General features: G+C 43.4%; 1 protein-coding gene across 1 annotated transcript in view; it reads right to left on the bottom strand.

The window, feature by feature from the left end:
• Positions 1-22839, bottom strand: part of AFF2 (ALF transcription elongation factor 2) — a 465549-nt gene that overhangs the window by 20362 nt on the left and 422348 nt on the right. The window contains exons 9-17 of the mRNA XM_059157826.1: positions 22480-22639; positions 19799-20803; positions 18546-18667; positions 14560-14782; positions 9471-9766; positions 8661-8724; positions 5671-5807; positions 1444-1515; positions 1021-1114 (exon numbers count right to left, since the gene is read on the bottom strand). Of these exons, the coding sequence (XP_059013809.1) occupies positions 1021-1114; positions 1444-1515; positions 5671-5807; positions 8661-8724; positions 9471-9766; positions 14560-14782; positions 18546-18667; positions 19799-20803; positions 22480-22639 (2173 nt within the window). The remainder of the gene's footprint in view (positions 1-1020; positions 1115-1443; positions 1516-5670; positions 5808-8660; positions 8725-9470; positions 9767-14559; positions 14783-18545; positions 18668-19798; positions 20804-22479; positions 22640-22839) is intronic.

Here is a 22839-nt window from a genome sequence, read left to right as displayed (position 1 = left end):
TAACCATGCCCTGTGCCACTTACTGCACTTGGGAGACCAATGTGAGGGTCATGGTTCAATTCATCTTGGACAACTGCTTTGGTGCAATTTAGCTAAGCAGTCTCATGCACATGGCAGAAATAATAATAATAATAATAATAATAATAATAAAAATAATCATCCTTTTCCTTTAAGACATGACGAACAGGAGCCTTGAGCCTTCTCAAATCTAAATCATGACCAGTTGGGGGGGGGGGTTGCTGCAAATGAAGCAGAAGCTTCAGAGACCATGAAGCCAGTCAGTGGCCAGTTTTTATCTGGGCTCAGTCCCAATTTTGGCATTATTTTGCAGTTAAAATTCCTTCTTTCCTTCCTTTTCTTTTTCTTTCTTTTTCCTTTCCTTCCCTTCCTTTTTTGCTTGTGAATTAAAATCTCCAGTTCCCTAGACCATGTGCTAGTTTATTTTGGTAACCAGAGCAATCAGTTGTTTTGTTTTTTTTATTATTTAATTAATCAATCAATTAATTAATTTTGATCAGTAGTTTTCAAGTGCAACCACTGCCCTCCAAGGCTACCCATGGCTAAAGGGCTCTTACGGGAATGGTTATCCCCCTAGAGCCCAGGGTGGCTGCAGCGACTTATCCCACTGTTAAGACATTTCTGGGCTGGCTGCTCACTTCACAGGAGACAGGCCATGACCATGGACACAACCTGTGTCCCCTGGTGTGTCCCTACCATGCAAGATGGGGTAGAAGGCAGCATCATTCCCCTGACTGCAACCAGGAAGATGTTAAGGGTCATTTGGCCAGTCCAGCAGGTAATCAAGGGATCACACTACTGCACCTTCTCTCCCAGGAATCAAATCAAACGTGAGCTCTCTGCTGAGCCCCGAGGGAGAGAGGCAGGAGGGCCATGGCTGGCTGGGATGACAGTGGCTAAGCCTGTTGCAGCAACAACCTTGACATTTAATCACATGCTTGCCATGTCTCATTAGTGATTATGTCCACCCGGTACTTATAAAATATACAAAATAAGGATTACCTTAAAATATTCCATCAGTGATCTGGAGTACTTCATAGCATGGTCCTTCTTCAGCTTGAACATCCGCAAGTAGAGAAGTGATAAACACCTGTAGCTGTGGCGAGGAGGAAAGGATTATGTTAATGCTACAAAAATGCTGATTCACAGGCTGTGCTCCCTCCCTTATAGTTACTGAGAGCCAGAAGTAAAAAAAAGGAAAATGCTTCAAAGAGAAGGGGTAAGCATTAAAATCCCATCTTGATAAGGGTATAAATTAGGAGAGTAAATGTTTAGTCAGCAACTGAAGAAATCCATTAGTTATCCTTTAATAGTTTAATGGAAAACAAGAATAATGATCTGAGGTAAGCAGCTTAAGTCTATTTGGAGTTTTCAAATCCTTCTGTGACATTTCAGTTGCTTTCCCGCAACCTCTGTGAGACTTACCATAATACCGCCAGCTTTTTGTCCCCATCCGAAGCCAAGGGGCTTGCAAAGTTCTTCAGTCTCATCGCATACCTTTGAAGAGAAAGGACAAGCTCAAGTGCCATCCGCATGACCCTTCAGAGAGTCTAGAGGTCATTGCCTGAACGCCTTAGTGCTACATTTGCTCGGGGTGTGAGGAAAATGTAGGCCAGGTGGGCAGGAACACGAGTTCCTGGAAACAAGTGTGACGTGATGATCCAAAGAGTGGTGCACAGAAGTCAGCTCTGGAGAGGTCAGCTAAATGTGGAGCCCACCTTCTAGGGCAGTGATGTGGAGCTACCATAGTGTGGCAAAATCCTCAAAAAGAATGAGTGCTCACCATCGGCGACAATGTGGCGGGAACTAGGGTGTGTCACGCTAAGTGAACTAGATCAGTCAGCGGAGGACAAATACCGCATGATCTCACTCATATGTGGAATTGAAAAAACAAAACAAACAAGCAAAGGCAGGAAAAAGGGAGACAGATTCAGAAACAGACTCAACTCTAGAGAACAAACTGATGGTGACTTGGGTGGGGGAGAGCAGAGGGAACCAGGTGATAGGGATTAAGGAGTGCACCTGTTGTGATGAGGACCGGGGGATGCATGGAGGTGCTGAATCACTGTATCAAACCTCTGATAGAACACTGTATGTTAACTAACTGAAATTTAAATAAAAACAAACAAACAAAAAACATGCTGGCCACAGACCGTCCTGAGGACCACTCTAGCTAACCAGCATGACTGGTCTGCGATGATAGGCGGCCACAGGTGTCCGTCTCAGTTGAGTTCATGACTGACAAGGTAAATAATACATGACTCCGTCTGACACAGGAATGGGGAGCCCACAATCACACAGTTAAAAAGGTCTTTTCTAATGGCTCATGTTTTGAAGATATGCCCATAGAAAGTGGTTTTATTTTTTTTTAAGAGGAAGGTCAATTTCATAGCATTTGCCGGTCTAAGAGCCTTTAATTTATGATGCTTATATATTTTGTCTTTCCATTCTCTTTAATTGTTACTGTTCCACATTGGGGTGGTCAAAGGTGGAACAGTTCTCATTTTTTTCTTCTAGCTGAGCACATCCTATTCTGGGCGTTTAGACTCTTGAAAATCAATTCATTGCATAAAATCATTGTCTGAGCTTTAATGCAATTTCACAGGTACCTGTGGAGGAATAAGTAATTGAGTTCAGCATTGCAAAAGGAAGCTGGAAGTGTGCGGGCAGCCTGGGGTCGTTCTTATTTATGAGAAGGTGATGGAGAGCCTGCACCATGGACTCCCCATTTTTAACAACCTCCCCAGAACACCAGGTGCCCCAGGGCTTTGCCCCCTAAGACCGGGCACCCTGTCTCCTGGTTATGGCTCCACTGCTATGAAAGAATATTTTCCAGCAAAAGGACTTGTGAACTGGGTGTGGGTCCCTTCTATTGCCATATTAAGTGAAAGGATTTTTATTATGTAATAAATCAAACTGTCTTTGACAGCTGGATCACTGAAATGTCAAGTCATTGTGATGTCCCACTTGTTTGCACAAATACATTTCTACTGCAGATTCCCAGGGCTCGGAGCTGCTATAATTGCTTGATGGAAGAAAACTGGGCTCTCTCTGTGGCCAGCATACTGCCGGAGAGTGATAAAAATCTCTCCACCACATATTATGCCACTAAAACCCATGTTCATATTAGTTAACCTCTAATTGCAACAACTTTTGAAGTGAGTGGCTCATGGAACTTCAGTTGCCTCAAGGGACCAGAAGACCTAAATTGTTTTTGCCCATTTTATTCCCAACTGAAATTTTCTTAAATATATATATATATATGTATATTTATATATACATATACATATGAATATATATATATACATATATATATATATATATATATATATACACTCCCATATATATACTCACACATGCTCTACAAAAAATGTGAAATCTGTAAATGTAAACAGAGGGCACAGGAAGGGGTGCATGTGAAACTCTGAAAGAAGTCCATGGATTTTGTCAATTTCACTGTCTTGTTTGTGATATTGTTGGGGGAAACTGGGCACAAGGCCAGAGGAACTTCCTTGATCATTTCTTACAACTGCTCAGGAATCAACAATTAAGATAAAGTTTCAAACTACTGACTCTAAAGTGAACGTCCATACATTCTCCCCTGTAAATAATAATGGAAAAAGAAGTGTTTTCTAATGGGAATAAATGTTATTCCAAGATTCGCACTGCATTTTTACCAGAAATGAAATACAATGCTCTGCTTTTGTATCTTTAAGAAAGCATATGTTTTCCTAAAAAAAAAAATGAAGAAGAAAGAAAAATATAGAGAGATGGGAAACACCCATCATTTCACCCTACTGCAGCTGGGATCTCATTTCCCTTCCCGCATGGTCTACAGGCAGAAACATGCTTTTCATGGCCAGAAATGTAGTGTGTATATAATTCTGCAGTTACATAGTCTCCATCATTGCTGATATTCACTGGCTACAAAGAATTCTGTTGAGTGTACTACAGTGTAATTACTTACTCTTCTGTGATTGATTATTTGGTTTGCTTCTAATTGTGTGCTATAATATATGCCAAACTTAACACCATACAGATAACTTGCTCTACTCTCACAGTTACTTTTTTCAGTACAGGAAATTCACATTTTCAGAAGTTGAATTACTGGCTGAAAATATATGAATGCTCATTTGTAAAGGTTTTCCTCCATAATGCCAAATTTCCCTCATTTTATAATGATCAGGTTCTATTCCCCCAGCAAAGGTGAGGCCTAGGTCACCATTATTTGGCGCATGTCTGCATGTGTGTATCTAAACACTAGGTATTAGTATTTTTTTAACTTTCTTACTAATTTAAAAAGTGCCTTAAAAAAAAGTTTGCATGTTGGATGGATAGAGAACATGAATTTTCTCTGTGTCTGTTCACTAATGCTGCCCCTTGGTTTTTAATTTTTGCCAGAAATTTCATCCTGTGCATCTTTGAAAATCACTGGTGGCCTCGAATACACTGAGAAATCAATTTCCTATTAAAAGCTACAGAATGGCAGTGGTGGCTTTCACAGAGCAGAAAGCAAGTCTGAGATATAGATGCCTTACATGCTTCTCTGAATAGAGGAAAGCCAAAGGTGGTTGCCTGGCAAGGTGAGGCTGCTTTCCTCATAAACCCCCTACTTTAGTGACTTGAACTTCCTTTTCTGATTCTATGGAAGCACAGTTGTTTTTTTTTTTTTTAAATAATACTTTGCATTCTTTTGATCTTTTGGAAGACTTTGCTGGATAAAAATGCATGCTCAGTGTGTCCAATGTTTGTCTGGAGGTTTAATTACAAGGGTCTCCGATTTGTAACAGTAAAAGCGAGGCCTGGCATTATCAATTAATCAAGCCAGATGTGACCCGAATAGAAAGGACTTATCAGGTGAGGAACTGCTCACTCAAACAAAAGCAATTATTTAGTCCATCCAGCAAATGATGGTGCTTTTCAATTATTTTACAAATATCTGCACATTGCTGGAAAATACAACAGTGGGCATTTCTTCTCTTTCCGCTTCTTCCAGGAATTTTTCTGATTACTCACAAATTCTATTCCACAAGATCAGGGGCAGGCCAGGAAATTTCATTTCAAATGCAAATGAGACCAATAATCTGTGCAGTTAATATATTGGTTCCTATTCCCATCTTCTGATTTTTATCCCTCCCCCTTCTACCACCTTGTCTGTTTCCTTGAAGTTACAGACACAGGGGAAGTTCATGCATACCTGCTGCCCTCAAGCCAACTTTGTGTAGGAACAGTGGCTCCTCCTTTTTAACAACCAATGCAGAAATTCTGAGAAAACTTGGTTTATAACAGAAATCTTGATAGCGCCACCTTCCTTGAATTATAAAACTGCACTTTGAAAAGGCAAGTGCCAATACCAAATGGTGAAATTATTATACTTCTACCCACTATGTTTCCATTTTAATTTTATGAATATTGTAAATTATAACACTCATGTTACAACCTCTGAAGGGGATAATTTATAAAAGTAGTGTCCATCAATTATAAATTTCCATGACATTAAAAAAATGGCAAGAACTAATTACGATGACTTCTAAGAAGAAGATGCATAAGACAAACCATTAGTAGGAGGAAATGATAGTTTTAAAAAAACATAGCAGCTTCTAATTACGACTGAGATGAGCTTAGGAAGATGGCTGCAGAAAGGCCATTAACCTGAGGAGCTCCACGGTCTCAGAGTACATGGTATAGGGAGACTTGGCTTCTAGAGGGTCACGCTCCATCGCATTGCCACATTCGGTGAAGGACAAGGCTGCGTCGGCGTAATTCACGGCTTTGCCAAATTTCTCAAACTAAAACAAGAAGATGACTTGTTAACAGCATATTGTCTCTTTTCTCCCCCAGGTAAAGGAGCAGATCTCAACCCCAGGGCCATTTTGCACCCCTCCCCCCAGGGAATTGACTAGACAGGGCCTTGGAGCATCCTATGGGCAGAGCTTGCCCTGAAACTCTTCTTTTCATGAGACTCATGGGCAACTTCCCTATACAGTCTATGCGATCACATCAACCCCATCCCCAGGGGAGGAGTAACAAATTGATGCTATTGTCATGAAAAGTGTGAAGCTTCCGGTGTGACTGTTGACAAGAATCATATCACTTTCATTGTAAATGATGGCCTGAAATAGTGTGTCAAAAAGCCAAAAAATATAGCACTACTAAATATTTTAGTTTAGTAAAATTTTATTGCAAAAGGTTTTAGCCCCGATAATGGTCATGATTAAACTGACTCAGACATACTGATTTCTTTTTTATGTATAATGAATACTATATATGACACTTTTATAGTGAGTATTTTATAACAGTATTTAATGTTTTCAATTTTTTGATAGTTGGATGTAAGAATTCCACTAATACGAGATTTTATGTAAAAAGAACCAATATAATGCAGATTTAGCTATTTTAATTTTCTTGTATACCTTTTATCAAAATATTTTCTTGCAGCTATGAAGGTTTCAATTCTCAAAATGGCAGAGTAGCTGTTTCTGGAAAAGGATTAAGTACAACTATAAAATGATGAGTTACAGGTCCTACAGAACCACTGTTGTAAATGACTCTTTTTACAATAAATGTTCTGCAGTTTCCTCACTGTGAGCTGTTATGGAAGAATATTGGTTTCAACCATGTTCAAAGCAATTTTATGAAAACCTATGTGTGTGTATGTAAACTATCTCCTCCTTCTCGTGCCTCACCTGATTATTTCCTTAGGTAATCTGGCTCTGACTGCCTTTCTTGTGAGGAAATTCTTCTTTACAACTTGATTTTTCAAAGTGATTTCTCATTCAAAAACCCACAGCAGGAAGGCTTCCTAAAGATCTTCTAGACCAAACCTCTCTTTTTCCAAAAGGAGAGACTGAAAAGTCCAGAGAGACGATTACGTGGTCATTGTGCCACTTTGTGGCCAGGTCCTACCCTGGTCCCAGGCCTCAGTTTCCCCATCCATAAACCAAGGGGTTCAAACAACAGGGGGCCTCTGGGTCTGGCACAGACATGAGCCTAGCAAAGATATATTCCTTTAAATGAATGTCTCTCAACCTCTGTTTCCATCATTACCACCTCTCCCCTGAACCCTGTGGGAGTTATTTGAGGTATTTTTTTCACACACCTCCACCGAAACATAAAGACCAAAAGTATGCCCAGCATCTCTTCGTGCCCTGTGGACTGGAGGGTCATGCACCATTCCAATGTCTGACTTTTTTACTTAACCCCAAAACTGGCTTTTGCCCCCAAGGGGGGTTGGAGTTGCCTCAAATGAAAATGCATTTTCTAAATGGCTTAGACAAAAAGTGATTTTAGGGGTACACATAAACATAGCCCTGGAAGGTACAGAGTGATGTTGGCTCTTAACTATCTCTCTCTATAGATAGATAGATAGATATAGATATAGATATAGATATCTATATCTATCTATCTATCTATAGATATCTATATCTATCTATCTATATATCTATATCTATCTATCTATCTATATCTATCTATCTATCTATCTATCTATCTATCTATATCTGTGGCTCTGATTTTTCTCAGTTCCTCCAAACCTTTCCTACATGGTCCCACGCCATGAGCCCATGAGTCTCTTCAGCATCACCAGTGGAGTGGGTAACCAGCCTGCCTTGTCATTTTTGTCTACAGAAGCAGGGGACAGTAGCTTTCAAAGGAGCGCTCCTGCCACAGAAAGGTTAGCCGTAGACAATACCTGAGCAATTTGGACCACAGTGGGAAAATGACTGTCCAACATTGTGAGCCAGCTAAGTCCTGGATAGACACACTGTTATGATGGAGGACAGTGGGCTTTTTTTTTTTTTTTAACATAATGGAGTTGAACTGAGGTGAGGACCCTGAACTGAAGCACTGCCCTTCTCTGGGGACAGTAGAGAGTATTAATATCTATGCCTGGGTCCTCATCTCAGAAATTCTGACTCCATCTATCTGGGGTGAGGCTTGGGCATTGGGTTTATTTAAAGTTTCCTGAGTAATTGTGACATGTGGCTGAGACCCCCAAGGTCTCAGGGACCTCTTGAGGGAGGGAGCTCCCTCAAGGCTCCCCCTTGAGGAGTAATCAAGGCAACTCAACATGCTGAGATCATCGTTGGTCTCAGTGGCCAAGACCCTTGGAGGAAACAGGGCCATATGTCCTCAGAACTCTGGATGACAGAACTTCATTTCTCTGTGTGGGGTCCTAGCCTGACTGTGGGCCTCACCTGGAAACATGTAATCAGTGCAGCATGGAGCTGCATTTTTTTTCTACACACCTGGGTTTCTCAAAGCCATTTTTTGAGGCCACCTGACCAGCTGTCAACCACTTTGTCTGTCTACACCAGTTTTGATTTACTGAAACCAAAGGGACTTCCCACTTTCTCCAGGGCAGTTTCAAAAGTCATCTCGAATTCACTCGAAAGCCTGCAACAGTATGTGGCATTTAAGTTGGGAAGTTGGGGCAAGGGAAAGAAGAGTGAGAACATGAATAAGGGCAGGGAAACATGCTGCCAAGAGCTCGGGAATTCTGGTGTAAGGAATGAATCAGCCCCAATCTGCCTATGTCAGCATAGCAATGAGACAGTTGGACTTATTGATAAGATGATTTCTTTGTTTCCCTTCAAAACATGATACTGGAATGGGAGGGAAGCAGCAAGAGGGGAAAAACCTACCAGTGCGTCAGCTTTGTGCTTCAGCTTCTTAGCCTCTTGCATGTAATAATCAGCATTGTGAACCCTGAAGAAACAAAACAGACTCCTTAAAGTTTCATCTTTTCCCCGAAAGACTGAAGAGCCACAAATAGTTTTGCTATAAATCCATGCCAATACAATGCCTTGGAGAAGGCAGGTGACCTCTAGCATTTGCAGAATAACCAACTTTGAAAGAAGCCCAGAAGTGGGATGTGAAGTGTGTAATGGCCCACTGGGATCCATTATTGGCCCCTGCAACCCAGTCATTCCACTGTACGAACATCCCATGGACCCCAATGAACCTAGCTGCTGCTGGCGCTCTGTTCAATCTGAGGACATGGATAAGAAAGGGAGCCAAGGGGCAGCTGGGTGGCTCAGTGGGTTAAGCCTCTGCCTTTGGGTCAGGTCATGATCTCAGAGTCCCGGGATTGAGCCCCGTATCAGGCTCTGTGCTTGCTGAGAAACCTGCTTCCCCCCATCTCTCTGCCTGCCTCTCTGCCTACTTGTGATCTCTCTCTCTCTGTGTCAAATAAATAAATAAAATACTAAAAAAAAGAAAGAAAGAAAGAAAGGGGGCCAAAGCAACCTAGAATTAAGCACCTGTCTTTGGAAATGGTACCAGAGCTCCATGATCAAAATGGGCCAAAGACATTTCTTGGTGCAGACAGAGGATGTGTGGGGATGAGGGGCCGCCGCTGAAGTCTTACTTTGGTGCTAGAAAAGCCATCCTGCATGCACCCATCCCCATGCACCACCCCCACACCATATCTGTGATGATCTGGGGAAACATACGAGTCGTCAAAAGTGAGCTTGGGTCTCCGGACATTGGCGGTGCTGCTGGACAGAAGAGGCAGGGCTGCCCAGGATGCCATCTCCAGGTGACTGCTATCCATGAGGCCCGTAGTGATTGTGGAGGTGATGGTGGAGATGGTTGTGGTAGTGGTTGTGGTAGTGGCTGTGGCCGTGGCAGTTGCAGTGGCCGTGACAGTGGCAGTGACAATGGCAGTAGCAGTGACAGTGGCAGTGGCAATAGCTGTGTTGGTAACCGTAATGGCAGCAGAGCTTGTCTTTTTTGGAGTGTCTCCATCCTGGGGAAAAGGACAGACAGTGGCCATAAGGTTCAGCCTCTTAGAACATCTTTTCCCATAGACTTTTAATGTCAAGCACAGTAGGAAACAAGGCAAAAGAAAGATAACAATGCACACAGCTTGAGAATAAACAGGTGACCCTGGTAGATCACCAGTGCTTGCTCTAGGATAATACCAATCCATGGAGCTAGTCAGTTGCTGTGATTACATCATTATCTCAACAAGATAGCCATTGGCAGATCTTATGGGAAATGTGGGTGGGGAAAGGAAGAAGGGGGTAGGGAGAGAAAGACAAGAAGGAGGAAGGAGAATGAAGACAGCAAGAGTGAGCATGGGTGGGGGGGATAGAGAAAGAGAGGTGACCCTGATATGAAATTTTTTTTTTTTAATTTTTTATTTTTTATAAACATATATTTTTATCCCCAGGGGTACAGGTCTGTGAATCACCAGGTTTACACACTTGACAGCACTCACCAAATCACATACCCTCCCCAATGTCCATAATCCCATCCCCTTCTCCCAAACCCCCTCCCCCCGGCAACCCTCAGTTTGTTTCGTGAGATTAATTTTTGATAAGGGAACAGCCCAAAAACTTCCATTAGGGTAAATAAGGTACTCCAGTCACTCTGCAATTCAGTGCAGCAAACCAGGACTTATACCCTGGAACCAAAGCTGAAGCTGCCCTTTTGTTCACTGAGGCCTTGACTGATGTCTGGCGAAGTGAATGTCACATGAATGCCTCCTCATTTTGAAGTCTTGAGATGGTGAAAACTTATTTTGAACAGATCAAAAACTAAATGGGCAAGAGACTTCTGGGTTTCATCCTGAACTGTCACTGCCATGGAAAGAGTGGAATCCAGCCGAAAAAATGTAGGTGGAAAGATTTGTGCTTCTGTGACAGTATATGTGAGACCACGGTACACTTGGCCCTCCCTACCCGGCAATTGTGGCGTGATCTTGACTGTTCTACCTCTGACCATGTTTGCCATGGGACCTCCTCCTTCTTCTGCTTGTCTGAGTTGCTATCTCTCTAAGGTTGATGTTTCCCAAGGTTCATTCCTCAGGTCTCTTCTTTCCTGAGCTTGACAGGATTTGCCAATCCCATTTGTGTTGGCATAGATTGGATAATATCTAGATCACTGCCAAATGGAAACCTCAATCTTACCCTCTCTCTAACGCTCCAGTTGTGTGGTGATCACCTCTGGCTCATTATCACCAAGATGGCCATTAGCCCATCAAATTGCCCTGAAACCAAATTGATAACAAAACCAGTTCCCTCTTTCTGTTAATGGCAGCAACGGTCTTCCCTTATCACCAAGACTGGATTTCTCCATGTCAGTAAGGGCACTGTGGTCATCCCTGGGCCAGAAGCATTGGAGCCAGTATACTCCCCACCTTGCCTTCCATCTGAGCTGCTCTGCTTTAATCAGCTTTATATGTTGAAGTGCTGTAAATTCTTCCATTTCAAAAAATGATAATGATCCTAAAACTCTTTTGAAAAGAGCTTAAAAAAAAAAAAAAGTGAATTTCCCTGCTCTATTTCATCTTTAATATCTTCCCCTCCATTACCCTTATCCAATCCATTATAGAGTCCTATTCATTGCATCTCCCCACCATTTCTCAAATCTGTCCCTTCCTGCTCTGAAGCCACCAAGTGCAGGCCCTCGTGGCTTCTGACCGAGACCATCAGCAACCCAGCTGGACCTCTGACCTCGGAGCCAGCTTTTCCAATCCATTTTCACTCTGCTGCCGGACCTTTTTCCACAAAGTTCCATGCATTTCACTGCCTTGAATCCAAATGCAAACCCAAGGCTGAGCTCCTTTGCTGGCCTGTGAGGTCCTCCCTAATCTGGCTTCTGCTTTCCTCTTGATCTCCTCCTCCTCATTCCTATAGACCTTCCCCCAGACTGGACACAACCTGCCTTCTTCAATTTCCTGCTTTGGTTCATGTGCAGTCTTAGAATTTAAAGAACCTTCCCTTCACTACTTTTCCTTTTTCACCTGGTGAAAATTTGCTCTAACTTTTAATTTAAAAAAAAAAAAAACTGTGGTAAAATACATACAACTGGCTTCTTTCACTCAGCGTCAAGTCCTCAAGGTCCAACCACATCATAGCACATGTCAGAATGGCCTTCCCTTTTAAGGCTGAAGAATATTTCATTGTATGTACAGATCACATTTTGTTTAACCACATCCCTTCATTCCTAAACTGTCCTCAACTTTTAAGACCCAGCTCAACAAATGCCTTCTCCTCCAGGAAAACCACCTATGTCTCCAGCCAGAGGGGTTTTAATCTTCCTTGCCCCTTCAGAGAACTGAAGTCTGTCTTACTCCCTCTCTATGACACCACCCACCAGACATTTTATATCGTAGTTCTTTGAGCACGTGTCTCATTGTTTACCTCACACTGAGAGCTTTCTGAACACTGGTGCCATCTCTGATTTCTGACATCGCTACCCCACCCCATCCCCCTGCCCTGCAGCCTCATGCTCCCAATAATTTGCTGACTGTGTGCACCATACCTGTCTGACTCAAGAGGGTCAGTTGCAAAATAGAAGCCAAATGTGAACATTCCTTATGTCCATGCAAGTCTATCTTTTCCACTCGACCCTGAATCTTCTGATTATCAAAACTTACAACCAAGAGCTCACTGAAAGAAATGTGGTGAGAGGCTACCCATGTAACAATTGTTGGGATGGATAGGGAGAAAATACTTGACAAATCATCATGGATTTTATTCAACCCAAACACAGAAAAACATTGAAGCCTTCTAAAACTCCAGGTTTCCACTGCCAAAGCCAGATGGCCTGGACCAGGCAGTGGAGTCAACCCAAGATGGTCCCACTTGTCTCTATGATCAAGCTATGTGACAAGGACCCCAAAGCACTGCATCCACTATGCACATGACACTGTTGTCAGTCCTGGCATAGATGTCAGTCCTGTGTTCAGTCATGATCATGCAAGTTACATGAATGTGTTCTCCATCCATTTTCAGCCATCTATTGAATCAATAAATGAGACTTCATGCCAAAGTAAAATACAGAAGACTCTGAGAGCACAGGATTGAAAATCCTTTGGGAGCTGGAAGAAGCCTTACAGATCATCTAATCAAATCCACTCGTTTTATGGACTCAGAGTGGTTTTTGTAATTTGCCCCAGGCCATAGAAAACCTGTTGAAGTTTTAACACCATGCACTAAGCCTCCTAACCTCCAGGCTAAGGCAAAAATGTATTTGTCTTCCAGGTTTCAAGTCATTTATGAAAAGAAGTGGCAATGGGTAGTCAGTCATTGGAGCCTCTCATGGGAGACTCCAATGAGTTCCTTAAGGAGGGCAATCCACTTCTAGGTGCTGATGGAACCATATTTATCGGGTTTCCCTAGTAGCTTTTAGTTCTTATAGATATGAATTTGCTGATGCTTGTAAGCATTACCATTGTCACAATCACAACTTTATTAGGCACCTAATTCTCTGTGCCAATACACCAGGCATTGTATGAAGAGAATTGCCTAGGTCTGGCTTATGTCCTCCTAAAGCTTGCAAGAGAAAAGAGCACCAGTTGGAGTTTACCATATTAATTACATTCAGTATGAAAAATGGGATTGATAGCATAATTACTGTTTAGAGTAGATGGTTTAATTTCTAACGAGGTCAGCATTTTTAAATGTGAATGCAAATATTGTGTGGGCGCATGCATGCACACACACACAATTTCATATGGAAAATGACTATTTTACAATAGACCAATTGCTCCATACCAGCGATGAAATTGGCCTAGATATGCGTGCCATGCCAGTCATCTCAGATGACGGAGGACTCTACCTTGGAGTCCTTCAAGCTCAGAGGCCTTGTTGCTTTTCATGGAGTGGTAAATGGGCATGTTTGGTCCAGGGTCCACCAGGCTGGCATCAAGACATTTGAAAGCTCATTGATTTTCCCATATTTGTTTTTTTTTAAATTTATTTATTTTCAGCATAACAGTATCATTATTTTTTCACCACACCCAGTGCTCCATGCAATCCGTATTTGCTTTTTTACATTACACTTAAAGGAGACTAGATGCATACAGATGCCACATCTGCACATACATACATTTACATGGAAAAGCAGATGCATTTGTCATTAATATTCACCGGTGACACTTTGCTTGTGGCTTTTGCGCTTTATGTACCTATACCTGAGACAGACGGAAAGACTGCACAGATGTGAAAAATGATGCAAAGTCTCAATTTTCTATGCTAACAGAGCAGTGGTGCTGAAAATCCAAAGGGCTGGATAATCCTTTAGTTGAGCTTAGAACCACAGCTGTGCAATTTTTACCAACAGATTCACCTATTAAATTCCATCCTTTTGGGTCACTATTTTAAAGACAATTCACACCTGCTGCACTGGGTGCTGGGAAGATGCAACTCTGAGTTCCAGCCCTATTCCAGTGATGTTGGGCAATCTCACCTCATCCACTGGTTCTTTCATTCACTAAATGATCAGTGCTGATGCCATGTGCCCGATCAGTACTTTGTGTGTCTCCACTGCCAAGATATGAAAGTATTAGACCAAAGGATGTCCAAAGCCCCGAGTCTCTGCATAATAATTTGTTGGGAGAAGTAAGACTGGAATGAAAAATTCATCCTACATTAGAACAATCGAGATTTGAAATAATGGAGAGTTTGTGTATTTCTATACACTGTTCTCTCTGCCTTTTCCTCCCATCCCCCCAGGTTTCACATCTGGTTAGACAAGCTGGGTCAACCTGTTTGTACCTGATGATTATAATACTTCTTCTGAGATGCTTACATTTACGGATATCCCTTTGAAAGTAGCACAGAATTTGCCTTCACTTCTCTTCGGTTTAGTAGAGGTGATCTGTCCGATCATAGGGATGTTCTTGTCTTGACCAAAGGGGCCATTGCTGCCACTGATGTTTCTGCGGCGTGGAGGGTCCTCTGGCAGTGGGGAAAGTGGAGGAGGAAACAGCTTTTCTTCCTTCCTTCTATTTGCTCTCCTGGATGAACTGTTCCTGTGTAAACAAAAAGCATAGAGTTTCACAAAGTTTTGTCTCTCTTCTGTGATTTTTCCCATGATGTGGATACTTTCAATTTAAGTATGATTTTAGTTGATCGTCCTTTAACTATGGTGAAGAAGAGTATATACAAAAATGCATGTAGACATAGATATCTATAAAGAGCTCTAGCTATAAATAAATGCAAATAGATGTATCTAAGAATAAACACATGTCTCTGAAGCAGAACTCCATGATAAATGTAACTGTCTAATGGAGGGTGCTATAGTATGACATTTGTAACATTTCAAGATTTCTCTCAATTTGATTTTTTATGGAAAATCCAATGCAGACTTTAATCCCATCATTTTTTAAGATGGTTCCTACTTATTTTGCCCTAGGACTTACCTGCATAATCACACAATAAATGGAACAATAAACAATTAGTAGGGGGATATTTTCTTAAGAAATATTATGCTGTACATTACTTAGCTATCAATAACACACTAAATACTTTCGTGACACACTGAAAACCATATGTTCAACATATTCTAGGCCCATACCAAGGTACAAGAAGCCCCTGACCTTACACTGTTATACTGGAGTACTGATGTGCTTCCTTTTATGGAACCCATTTGGAAACTATTTTGTCATATCGCCATAAGACATCTGTAGTCCTAGAAGTACTCCCATGCTTTCAGACTGATTTATCTGCCCATTAAATGGGCACCATCAAAGAAACAGAGACTTCAAATAAAACAGAACAGCTAAAACCTTATGCTAGCTGCTTAACATGGTAATTGGGTCATGGATTTTCATTTTAGTTACTGTCTTAGCCTAATCAATGAAGAGTACTTGAATTTTAATCTTTTCTTAGACAACTAATATGGCACTAAGCAGCCATTTACTTTCCATGATTATTGATACAGTTTTCAATAGCAAATGAAGTCAACAAGAATTTATGTTTTCCTCTTGGTCAATTTCAGTCAGTGTCTAGCAATATAGATTTACAATATGTCAAGGCAATAAATCAAAGATGAACAAGCATTCAAGTGGTCTGATTTCCCTGAGATAGTAGAAGTCAATGCAGTCTCCTTGTTCCCCTTCCACTGTGTTGCCCAAGTTAGCCAACTATAATAGCATTTGCTGTCCTCACCAACTTTTGTTTCATAAATGTGGCCCTCTGTCAAGTTTTGTGAAGCAGCAAAATATTTAAAAACAGTAACTGTTTTGCCATTACATTAATTAGTTAAGATTAATCAAAAAATATTTGCCAATGAAATTTAAAAATTGCTTTGACATGTAGAACCATTTTAAGATAGCTGTGATGCCCAATAAAAAAGATGGCAAACTGTTGAATTAGGACCCATGTCCATGAGGAAGCTATGCAGCTATCAGCTCGCATTAAGTATGATCATTACAGAAGCAGTGGACATCAGAGAGATGTCAAGCATTGCTGGAGTGTCTATGGGAGGTAAGTGGTTCATTAGCTACAGCCACTCCTCCACTACTTGAGCTGCGTCTGATTTTCCAATGACCACTACAGCTGTGCTTGGCCTTCCCATCGCCACTGTACACACAACACCACACACACTCCAGCACATTCTGTGTAGTGGGCACCGGTCCCCCGGTCCCTTTTCCATCTGTTTGGTAGTGAGCTGGAACCATGGGGCCTTCAATAACTTCCCTGGTGAAGGATAACCAGGGAGTATTTTCTAGAAATAACTTTATCACCATTATGGCTTCTTATTATAAGAACAGGTTTTGCCACTTGGACACCTCCTGTAGGTCAGAGGGGGACAGTGGACAAGATAAGTGTGTCACTACCACCACTCAGTGCTTCAGAGGCCCTGCTGATGCTTCAAGCTCCCAAGGAGGTGTGTGTTGGGAGACAGGGGTGGGACTCAGCAGGGCCCTCCTGTTAGATGATGGAGAACTGTGGCTGTCATAGTCGTGTGTGGCATTCTTTGTTGGGTTTAGAACATTCATTTAGAAAAGTGAATGTTTACAAATTTCTAAGAATTTGGTTTGGAAGGTCAACAAGGAACAAAGGAGCAGATGGAACTTGAGGAGGGGATTCCTGGGAGAAAAGCCTTGAGAGGCCAGTCCTGGCTTCATTCTCTCTGTCTGCTCTGGAGATCTTTTCCACAGATCTGGGTTTATTTGATGAGCTTAAGAATCTGGTCCAGGCCCTTCCTGAACGATGAATGCTACTAGGTAAACACTGCTTTTCTAATGACTACAAAAGCAGAAAGACTATAAAGATCATGAGTTAGCAACACCATTTTCTGAAGAACAAACTCAAATTACTAGACATTTACTTAATACTTGATTGTATCTCTTCCATGAGATGGGAGAAGTGGAGGGTCACTGGACTGCTTACAGAGACTAGTGTCAGAGACTAATGGTTGTGGCAACACCTCCTGCCCTTTCTTTGTGTCTTTGGGTTGCCTGAACGGGTCGAAGCCTGGAAACTGGGGAGCTATGGCCACAACAGCCATACCATTTCTGTCTGTCTTCCAGGGAGGGAGGAGGCCATGGAAGGACGATGCTTGATCCCCAGGTAAGGAGCTTGCTTCCCCACAGGGCTGGCTCACTTGGGAGTGAAGAGGTCAGCTTGCCCCACTGGAAGGGTCGTTGGGTCTGAGAACTCCAAGTATGTGAAGGGATGTCTCAGAGCAAAGTTATACCACATGCATTGTATGAAGAGCCACAGATTCTCAGGGAGAGGAGAAGCTTGGGGCCCCAATCTCCTTTTTATACCAAGTGGATAGAGAGGTAATTGGTCTTTTCCTACCTTTCATCTCCAAACAATATGGATCTCAACAACCACAAGCTGAAAACTTATTTCCGACATCTTATCTGTGGCAGATTGATACCATATCACTGATGTTAAACAGTAATCTGTGAAATCAATTGTTAGCAGCAGTTAGCCAGATTGCGCCTCTGTTCTGGGCTGCTAATAGGCTCCAAAACTGGTCTTTGATGGAAATAATCTCTAATGTTGAATGAATTTATGGTAATAATTATCCAGACGGAATGGTTCCAGTAGCTAACATGACTGTTAGTTAATTGATACTTCTAAGATGTAAGAACTTGGTCACAATGCTTGGTAGCAACAGATCTCAGGACTTCTCCAGGGAAGGCTGGGGCCATCTGAGTGAAGAGGAGAGGGGGGCCTCCCGCCTGACTCTGGCACTAATGGATGCATCCCCAGCTAGCTTTCCCTGACACACCATGGCCCCGGAGGGGTGGGGGGCAGCTCTCAGATGTCTCCTCTTTGTGGCATCCTCAAACATGTTACTCCCCTGACCTCTCAGGATGTCAGGATGGACCTACTAGCCCTCAAGCTGTCTTTAGGTCACGGAATGGCACCAAAGAGGAAGCAGGTGTTGGGTCATTGTGCAAAGGCTGCTTTCATCGCCATCAAAACTGGAAGTGGCCCAGAAGCAGGTGATCTGGATGCTCTCTTATTTTAATTCCTTCACTTCTTTTACTCTTCCCTTCAGGCTAAAAGGTCACTTTGTCCGAGTTTGGTCCTCACATGAGTTGGGCTAAAGAAAGATTGCTATAGAGCTCATGGAATATGCAAGATTTGGCAGTCTGCATTCCAGCTTTCATCCCACCCTTGGTAGAACAGCTGTCAGGACTGGCTGTTTCCTTATTTGCCATTCCTCTGAAAGAGGACTCTCCCACCCCACCCCGCCCCCAAAAGGCTTCCTTTGAGATTTCTGAGGGGTCCAAACAATCGAGGTGTCCTACCAAGACAGGGCAAACTCACTCTTTACTGTGCGGAGGTTTGTGGGGTGGCGCTGGTGAGATGCAAGGGGGCAGCAGGCAGATAGAGGGGGCCTCGTCCAGGCGTTGCTTCTTCTCAGGGATTTTCTCTGCGATCTCTGTTGGCTTTAATGGGAAGAAAAAGACAGAATTTGAAATACATGGCACATGCTGACACTGAAAAACCATGAGCAAGGTAGACAGTTTGCTTCCATTTTAACTTCTAGTTTTGCTCAGGGAGTTAAATGCACACCTCTGCTCAGACAGAAAACAATCAGCCAAGAAGCTGGCATTTGAGCAAGTTGAGCTGCACTGTGAACCTCTGATTAAAGATTGGGTGGCACAGGAATCTCTGACCAAAAGTAAAGAGAACTTATCGTTTTCAGACTCTTCTTCCATCAATAATGCCCTCACCAATGAGTAGCAGAGAAACTAACACTGCAACTCTAATATGGCATGAGGCTGTGCAAACAGTGTGGGGCTCATGTGTTACATATAAAGGTCACTTAGACAACCAATAACATGCCAAGCAATAAACCATGTGTAACACATGCCTGTGCATTGGCTGATTCTGAAGTTACGCCTGTCATCCCAAAGAAGGGTGAAGAGTGAGGGCCAGAGCTCGAACTCACGAGGCCGAGATTGATGGTTGCCCTTCTGGTGAGAGTTTGTAGCCCTGGAATTCAGTCCTAACCTCTTCCAGGTCAGGTTTCCATGAGTCAGGCCAACCACACAGCTCTGGGACCGAGTAGTCTGGGCAGACTGTGTGTCTGCTAGGAGCATCAAAGTATAACTAGGGTGTGGTGATGCTGATGTGTGTCTGGAGAGATTAACAGACCCGGGGGTGGGGCATGTTGAATGCTTGGGATCACCTGGGTGCCCTGCGGCTGCCAGGGTGGGGACTGTGGGGGTGACCCTGTGAGTCTATGAAAGCCGGGCAGCTTAAGGAGCCAATGCTAGGGACCGGGTACCCAGGGAAGGCAACTGTCTCCACAGCCTTCTTTTCTTCCCATCGTAATCTCCCATGTGCCATTTCGGATACTCTTCATATTGGCTGCCCAATGCTGACCATTCCTAATACTTCCTCCTAGGTCACATTGAATCCCACATTTCCCATGGAAAGCATCATTGCCCTTCAGAGACTGCACTCCATGGCTGTTAGCCTCTTTGCACATGAGGCTTAATATCAAGTTCGCCAACACAGAGCTGCTGCTCATGATCCCTCGGCCCACCATGGAGGACGGGAGGACAGCCTACCTTGTGTTTACGCTTGCCCTTCAGGATGGGTTTTTCAGCGGCTGCAGTGGTGGTCTGGCGCTTGGGCTTGGATGCAGGCTCCTTGGGGTCTGGCTTGGCTGGTGTCGCCTGCAGTGAGTGGTGGCCAGGTACTCTAGACAGCAGGTCAAGGTCAATCTTCACCCACAGATTTTTCAGGTTCTCATGATCTCGTAGTGGGGACAGCTCGGTTTGCATGACAGGGATGGGTGAAAATGCAGGCTCTTCACTAACGGTGGTTAGGCTGTTGTTGCTACTGTTGCTGACCAAAGAGCTGAGGGTCAAGCTGACACCACAGACTTCCTTGGATTTGGCGGTATTGCCTCCCGGAGCAATGCAAGGAGGCAGGACCTTGATCTGTAAGGTCTCTTCCTGATCGGTGTTGGAATCGGACGTGGACGAATCCGTTTCAATGAATTCCCGGGACTTGGGCACAATCTTCCCAGGCCCTCTGTACTTCTTTTTCTCAGCAGCCAGGGGAACGTTTGGCCTTGGTTCCTTCCTAGGGACTGGTTTGTGGGCAGTGACTTTGTTGCGGCTTCTTGGTGGGTCAGGAAGCTCCATGCTTTCTTTTTCTTTGGGGGTGCTGCTGATAATATTTGGTTTGGGCCAGGTAAACTCATCAATGCTGGTGTTCTTCTCGACTTTTTTGGGCTGTTTTTTTCCAATCGTCCTTTGAGAGGCTGTCTCAATAGTTGTCGACAACTTATGCTTCAAAGCCTTGGTTTCTGGAGTTTTCTGGGTCGGCCGTGGACGAACTTTCTCCCTAATAAGACTGAGGAGAGGCCTCTCTTTGGGTTCAGCCAGGATCTGGCTGGGGGTTGTTTTCACTTTGACCTGGACTTCCATTGGCTGGATGATAGGAGGAGGCACAGACACTGTCTCCATGGGTGTTTCATTTTGGCCACAAATAAATGACTTGTTCTGGGATGTCACTTTGTTAAGCCATTTATCCAGCTGCCACTTGTTGGTGGAGGGTGGCTCAGGCTGCAGATGAGAAACAACAGCAAGAGTGAATCTCACATCTTGGAAGAATCCAGAAGGACCCTTAGTACACTGAATGTTGATAAAAGCTGTGGATGTTAAGTGCCCATTCACACATTTAAAGACACACATGGAATCTAAATTCATCAAATTACCCAGAGAGACAAATACTCCACAAACCAGCCTTGATCTACTTATTGCAACAGGCTTCCACCCCTCTTCTGAAAGCAGTTGCCACTCCAGCCAGGAAGGAAAGAATTATTCACAGAGAGTTTTCCCAGAGGGTGGGCACGGAGGCCTGGCTGGGAAACCTGTTCCCAAAATCCTTTGGTTGGACTCATTGCTCATCCTCTCACCAGGAGGCAGAAGTAATGATCGTGGGTCCTGAAAAGCACTGTGAATGTGCCTCAAGTGTAATTCAACAGGAAAGATTTTCTATTCACCAAAGTCCCAGTGCCTTCTCTATGGTGCTGTAATTCACTGCAAAAAAGGACAAGCCTTTTCTCTTTTTACTGAAGGATGAAAAGATTTGACTTCCCCAAAACCACCACACTTTCCCAGTGTATGGGCAATAACCAGTTTTTGGGGACATGCATGCAGACATTAGTGTCTGCTGTTAAGCCACGGAAATGATGCGTACAACTCAGGTGCTTTATTCCCAACTCTGAATTCTGCCTGTTGAACTAAAAGAGCCATAATTTTTATTAGAGCTGCTCTTCTTTTGAAAGCCAATCAGCTGAGGCTTAATGGTACCAGCCAATAAAGGGTGACAGAATTAAAAACACTTGAGTAGCTGTGAGTCGACCGCACACAGGGCAATGGTAGACAAGGGTTGGGGGAAGTTCTCTCTTAACCACTCAGAACCTTATTCTTTAATTCATAAAATGGGAATAGTAACAGCAAGGACCCCAGAGAAGTGTTATGAGGATAACATAAAAAAGTGAAGGTCAAGAGCTTCTCAGCCCAGGGCCCATGTTCAAACAGTCCTGGCTATGACTAATGGTGGGGTTGGCACTACTGCATTCTCCAATATTTCTTTCTGATGATAATGAACAAGTGTGCATGGAGCCCTGGAGTGGATCTGTAAGGGGCACAGGCTTCAGACCACTGAGGGGTCTTTCTGGACTCAGCAAAGACAGGAGGGGAAGTGCTCGTTGTTTTTTATTTCAAAAGTGTAATTTGGATATTTTAGGGAGCTGTGTTCAATATTTTCATGAATTATCATCAAACACATTTGGAGGATGCAACCAAAATTTTCAAAAATCCATCCCATTTCTTTGGTCTTCTTTGCCAAGTGGCAACTCATCACTTTAACCTGGAGTCAGGGGTAGTATCCCTGGGGCCAGAAGTAGGTCTGGTTGACTGGTTCTCTCAAAAGAGGAGTTGCAAACCCGGTCATGACTCTTCCAGATTTACACATGAGAAGATGGGGGCTCGGAGGAGCTAAGTGAGTCATATAGGAAGGAATGTCCATCTTTTAGGGTTTGTGCACTTATATGTTTTAGAGGGAAAAAAAATGCTTTCAGATATCCAAGTACTTCACTGAAATATTTATTGTGTGTGTGTGTGTGTGTGTGTGTGTGTGTGCATGAACGCGCACATGCATGTGCACTGGGAGTGCCACGCAACCTGGTGACAGGTGAGAGGCAAATCGCACTCATAGCCCCCATACCGCTCACCTCTGGAGTGGCTGCACGAGGGGCCTCATTGGATTCACTGTCGGTGGTGCTACTCTCCGTGTCTGAGTCTGACTCAGAGCTGCTTTCAGAGTCACTGGAGCTGCCGGATCCCCCACTGGCTGGCACTGCGGGTGGCGGCTGAGGTGTGGCCAAGAGTAGGCTGAAAGAAAAATGACATTATTCATTGCCTTGCTTGTCTCCCATCATCAGGCCAAGGGCCTGCCCTCACACAGCATCGGGTCTGTGATCTGTCAGATGTGGGCCAACTGGAGTACACCGCCCTATTCTACAGATGGGAAATATGAGGCTCAGGAGGCCTGGTGAGTGGCTGAAGGTCAAACGTTTCATTAGAACAGGGCC

The sequence above is a fragment of the Mustela lutreola genome, chromosome X (genome assembly GCF_030435805.1).
Source record: "Mustela lutreola isolate mMusLut2 chromosome X, mMusLut2.pri, whole genome shotgun sequence".
Lineage (NCBI taxonomy): Eukaryota > Metazoa > Chordata > Mammalia > Carnivora > Mustelidae > Mustela > Mustela lutreola.
The sequence above is the reverse complement of the archived record's forward strand: the minus strand, read 5'-3'. Positions and strand labels throughout refer to the sequence as shown.